At 39.0% G+C, this 6,022-nt stretch overlaps 1 protein-coding gene across 2 annotated transcripts; it reads right to left on the bottom strand.

Moving 5' to 3' along the window:
• Positions 1–575: 575 nt before the first annotated feature.
• Positions 576–5,477, bottom strand: SIKE1 (suppressor of IKBKE 1). Of its 2 annotated transcripts, none has more exons than XM_068966126.1 (5): positions 5,296–5,477; positions 4,969–5,074; positions 3,751–3,893; positions 2,290–2,403; positions 576–704 (listed from the first exon to the last, which is right to left on the bottom strand). In XM_068966126.1, exons 1-5 carry the CDS (start codon positions 5,464–5,466, stop codon positions 603–605), a joined length of 636 nt encoding a protein of 211 aa, XP_068822227.1. In that variant the 5' UTR covers positions 5,467–5,477; the 3' UTR covers positions 576–602. The 2 variants fall into 2 exon arrangements, with proteins under 2 accessions (XP_068822227.1, XP_068822226.1); XM_068966125.1 differs by having other exon boundaries at positions 5,308–5,477.
• Between the last annotated feature and the right edge of the window lie 545 nt (positions 5,478–6,022).

Below are 6,022 nucleotides of genomic sequence, written 5' to 3'. Positions count from 1 at the left end.
GACTAGCAATAGGTTCTCTCAAGAGTAAAGACACCAGGCTATAAGGTGCCAACTCTTAGCACCAGAGAGACTTAAAACTTCATAAAAGGTGAATGATGTTACAAATTAGAGAATCTATGTTACAAATTAGAGAATCTGCCAATCAACTTCTGTGGAGTTGTATTATTTTTCTCAAATGGAAAAAAATCCAGGTTTATGCCAAATAGACTTAAAAAGATAATCTGTGTTTAAGATTTTTTAGAATTGCAATTTATAATCTGATATAAAATAAAACTGCTGGCTTATAACAAAATGCTATAAGTTTCAGAGATATGAAAGAACAAAAATGAACTGAAAACACAGTTTATATAAATCAAGGTCCCAGAAAGGAGAATTAGTCTCTTACAGAAACGAACAGTGAAACTCAGTGTGTATTTTTACTAACACACCTTAAAACTATTTTGTGGACAGCCACTTTCGACTGCAAATTGTAAACTGCCACTTGATACATTTAATCAACATTAAATCAAGTCTGAGGCAAGACACCGAACGCACAATACTCGAATAGCGTTAATAACTTCCTTCCTTGATAAACAACCTCCAGGCATTATTCAGAAGTTGAATTATTTGATGGCTTGGGAAGCAGTGTCCACTGAGCTTTCCTTCCTGACCTGAAGAGACTCACTGCTGATGGACAATAATTCTCGAAGTTCCTTATTTTCAAGCTGGGAAATAAAAAGAGTGTATGTTCATTTCAGGTATTCTGTCAAACCGTATCAGAACCCATTGTTTGTGGCTTGAAACAGAAAGTATTTTACTTTTAAAAGTTTTAAAGAAACAAAAGAACTTAGAAGTTCCTAAAACTCTACTTATTTATTCAGCTACAAGACATTTACTGAGTAATTTCCACATGCCACGTGTTAAGACTACACATGAAAAAAACAGGGTCCCGCTCCACTAGAGGAATTCACTGCTTGTCAAAATCTTTATGATTCCCACAAGTTTTACTAGTGTTTCTTCTATCTTTCAAATCCCTAATAATATTTTCATTCTGCTTAACCTTCTCTCCTAGATGTCCTATAGTTTTGGAGAAAGCAAGGAAAGGGGGAAAATAATTACTGGGCACATAGCCAGGTTCCGCATGGGTGTCTTACATATATTATCCCATACAATATGCAGGGGAGGCACTGCTGTCTGCATCCATGTTCTCTTTGCGATGAGGACACTGGCTCCCAAAAGCCCAAAAACCTGCCTAATTCAGAGAACCTGCATGTGGTATTGCTGGTCTCAATCTGATGCCCACATTTTTTCCACTTAAAGTATTAAGTAAGACTTGTCTCACATTTCCTTAGGGCTGTTTCCATAACTGAAGTAAATTAGGGATGGCATAGACAAGGTCATTCTATCATTTTAACTAACTCCTATCCTAACTGGGTCTTTGCCACTCCCCTTGATTTCCAGATACGGCAGTTTGCGCTCTTCATCCTTATTCTCTCTGCAGGAAATTCTGGTAAACCACAGCATTCTCAGGTTTCACCAAGACATACCCTGTATCTCTCTCCTCGCATTTACATACCATTTCATACCAAAAAAAGTTATTAGTCTTATTGCTATCATTAGACTCTGAGGAGGGACCCTGTGTTTTTCTCTCTGGTAATTTTCAAAGGGCCCACGGCAGAACTTGTAATAAGGAACATTCAAATCATCTATTGTAATGTTTCTCCTTAACAACTGTATGGGCCCACTAACGCTCCAGGCCTTTCTTTGTAAATTATTCCCATTTTAATCAAAACATTACCTTAAAACAGCTTTAAAAAAAAAATCAAGACTTTAAAATAAAAATTGATTTAAAAAAAAATCAAAACTAAAAGACCTGTAAAATAGTCTGCAGTCCCTTGGCTTTGTTTCCCAAAGGCAACCACTTTTAATATTTTTATCTATTTCTTTAGGTGTTTACTTCCATAATTCTAAATAATATGTCTTGTACTGCTATTTCCTGATCATCAAGTTTAAACAGTATCTATTTGAGTTCTTTTTACAGCAAATGAGGGACTTTAGCTCACCTGTAATCTGTCCCTTCCACTCCCTTTACCCTTTCAGTATGATATATCAATTTCTAGCCAATAAGCATTTTCATTGTTTGCTTCTGATTACATTTCCTTTCTTCAAAAGGGTATGGAGGATGTTTTAATTTTAAATCAGACCACAAAGGAAACATCAATATACTGCAGTGATATATAATGATGTCATACCTTTTAGACTCTGAAAACTCCCTAAGATACTGTGAACCTAAAATAGCAATAATCTTACCTCTAATTGTGCTAGTTTTTCCTGAATCTTACAAAATTGGTCATCATCCATTTGAACTGCTTTCCTCATCACTTCTCCCATTTCACAGATTCTGTCAATCTGATTCTCAATTTCCTGTGAAGATATTCAGAATAAAAGAGTGAAAAAGTCATTTTTTTAAAGCAGATATGAAGTTCATGAGAACATGTGTATTATGATGTTAAAAATTCATTTAATCTGTGATACAGAGGTTACAGTAATTTCACTACAATCTAAGTCCTCAGAGGTATAGCCATAATAAACTTATCTTGTGATATTCACAGATAATTCATTTTCAGAAGATTGACTCTAGTCTAATCATCCACTAGATGTTGGACGCTATCTCTAAATGGCTGTTTAACTTTAATTTAAATACTTTTATTGGCAGGAAGCTTGCCACATTCCAAGGTACCTTATTCTATCTTTGTACATATCGCTTAGCAAGCTTTTCATATAAGCTAAATTCTGTCTTCTTCAAGGATCAGGTTCTTCTCCTTTGGACCACAGATGAAAGTTATTCACATATTTAAAAGATCCCTGTTCCCTATGACCTTAGTTAGTTAAACTAATTAAAATGCTTTCAATGAAATCTAAGATGAAACTTATCTTCCATAAATTCCACTGCAGCAAAGAGTGAGGTGTCAATCTATTAATTTAGGATTAAATAATATAGTACATGCAAACATACAAAGACAACTCTAAAGCACTCTACAAACTTAAGAACAATTACTGCATCTCGCAAAATAAACCATAAGCAACGAGAGTATAGAAACTATGCCTTTTTTTTTTTAAACCGTACTTCTCTCTCCTAACAACATAGTATGATGCTATGTTTACTGACCCCCCTGCTATGTGACAAGTACTATGTTAGGGATAAAAGATAAATTCACACTCCTTACAAGCAAGGAGCTTACAGTTTAGTGAAACATACCATAATAACAACTCAAGTATTTACTGATTACCTTTAACACTAACAGGCTTCCCTTGTGGCTCAGCTGGTAAAGAATCTGCCTGCAATCCAGGAGACCTGGGTTCAATCCCTAGATTGGGAAGATCCCCTGGAAAAGGGAAAGATTACCCACTCCAGTATTCTGGCCTGGAGAATTCCATGAACTGTATAGTCCATGGGGTCCCAAAGAATCAGACATGACTGAGTGACTTTCATTTTCACTTTAACGCTAACTGACATTGTTCAGTGGGAAAACGTAGTGTTCATTAACACCTTGAAGAGAGATCTTGGTGGAGGGATGAACTTGAGTCTTACTCAGATAAAAGGCCCTTTACCCCCTTTTTTCTACTCATATCTTTACAAAGCTATACTAAAACCTACAGCAAATGTGGTAAACATGAAAGGAAAACAAGTTTACTTCAAAACCAAGCACATGATCTAAAACAATGTCAAGATTTCAATTCATTTAGAATTTATCCATCAAAGTTTCTTACTGCAGAGTGAGACTGGTGAGCTTTCAGGACCGGTTCAGCATCCGCTGCTTTTTTAGCAACCATTAATTGTAACATCTGTTTTCGGTATTTGCTCATGATGAGTTCCAAAGCATCCTGGTGTTCCTCCAAGGAAACCCATAGCTCTATCAAAAAACAAAATAACTTGGCAGTGATGTCTGAGATACCTCCTAAAGCCAAACTCAAACAGCTGGATTTTATGACATGCGTGAAATACTATGAACCCAAAGATGTAAATTGGTGTTTAAGTCCACAGAACTCAACAGTCATGGTCTATGCAAAAAATATCTTTCCAGGCAGCAGCAGCAAAATCTGGTAGAATCAACATGGGATGTGGGATCAGAAGACATGAGTTTAAGTTCAATTTGTGAATTACTAGATTACTACTCTTAAATCATGTAACCTCTCTGAGCCTATTTCTTATCTGCCTTGTAATAATAAAAACCTGGCTTGTCTACTTCAAAATGAACATATGAGAATACATATATGTATTGCATGATATATGTGAAAGCCCTCTGTAAATTTATATACAAATAACTATTTACACTACTATCATTAACAATATATTCACCAAGCCCAAGAATATACACCTGAAGATTAAATTTAGCTCTTCCACCTTGCATAAGAACATAAAAATCCCTTCAATCTTAGCTTTAATGTTTATTTCAATATTTAAACATTAAATCTTAAACCCTTGAGGATATTAACTCTTCCGTTATGCAACCCTCCATCTCCAGACACCTAACAAGCCATGCAATAATAATTCAACTCTACTAAGCACCTCTTGGATAAGCTGCGTTTAAATACAACATCAGTCAGATGACCTTTAAAAGAGTAATGTAATAAACTTTACTGCTACTGGGTCATCACAGGCTATGGCAAAGTGAAAAGTGAAGTCGCTCAGTCGTGTCCGACTCTTTGCGATCCCATGGACTGTAGCCTATCAGGCTCCTCTGTCCATGGGATTTTCCAGGCAAGGGTGCTAGAGTGGATTGCCCACTCCATTATTCTTGCCTGGAGAATCCCATGGATAGAGGAGCCTGGCAGGCTACAGTCCATGGGGTCGCAAGAGTCGGACACGACTTAGCGACTAAATCACCACCACAGCATGTGCACTTTTGTGACTTGCCATTTTTGCAAGAACTTTTGAAATATTACTGGATATGAGAAAATCATTACACACAAAAAGGCCTGACTAACCTCTGTTTTCCTGCTGCAAGTCTCTAATCTGTGTATTCTCTTGGGACAGCAGAATGTGAGGTTTGTATTTGGACATGTCCTTTATATCGGATGCATCCTCTTGATACTGGACAAACAAGAGACAAACTAATCGCGCCGTAAACAGAACAGCCGCAGATGCAACTGAAGAGGTAGGAGGCAGAACTCCAGGACAGCACTGGCAGCCCCGACCCCACAGAAAGGTCTCACAGCCACCCTCTGGGACCAGGAAAAAACTCCAAGCCGAGTTTCCACTTTACTCATCCTCCACCCCTCAAGTGCCCAGAACCCGAGGGCACGGGCCCATACCCTCTGCCTGACCTGGTCCGGAAGCGCTGTCCCCGCCTCCCGCATAGCGGCTACCCGCCGGTGCAGAGCCGCTGACTGATCCACCAGTGACTCGGCGGCCGCATCGTGCTCCCTCAGCCTCTCCAGTAGAGTCTTAGCGTCTGTCAGAATCTTCTCGATGGTGCAGCTCATAGCGGCCCCAGGACCGCAGTCAGAACACCGCTCACCGGTGCCAAGGACTCAGCGCGTCCCTGAGCAAGTCTCAGCTTTACAGACGTCACTTCCGGGTACGTTTAAAAGGCGCCTCGGCGGTAGCCGCGATATGCGCTTGCGCAGTGGCAGCCTCCGTGGCTGGTGACCGTCTTTAACCTGTGGCTTCCTCGCATCCTCGCCCTGTGCAAGGGCCCCAGAGGACTGCCCTTGCCACGCCTTTGGTTTCCTGTTTCCACTGCCTGGTGGTTAAGTTGTGTTAAGGCTGGGCTAGTCTTGAGTTTCTCCTGTTCCTACTGGTTTTGATTGATGTGGATTGTTCTTATCACCGTTTAAATTTTTTTTTCCTTTAATGTGGTAAACACGCTTTAAATTTATCATCTTAACCAATAGTATTAAGTACATTTAAGTTGTTGTGCAGTCATTACTATCATTCATCTGCAGCATTCTTTTCATTTTGCAAAACTGAAGACTTGAGAGTCTCTTGGACTGCAAGATCAAATCAGTCAATCCTAAAGGAAATCAGCCCTGACTATTC

This window comes from Capricornis sumatraensis, chromosome 2, assembly GCF_032405125.1.
Source record: "Capricornis sumatraensis isolate serow.1 chromosome 2, serow.2, whole genome shotgun sequence".
Classification (NCBI taxonomy): domain Eukaryota; kingdom Metazoa; phylum Chordata; class Mammalia; order Artiodactyla; family Bovidae; genus Capricornis; species Capricornis sumatraensis.
This window is presented reverse-complemented; position numbering and strand designations above follow the sequence as displayed.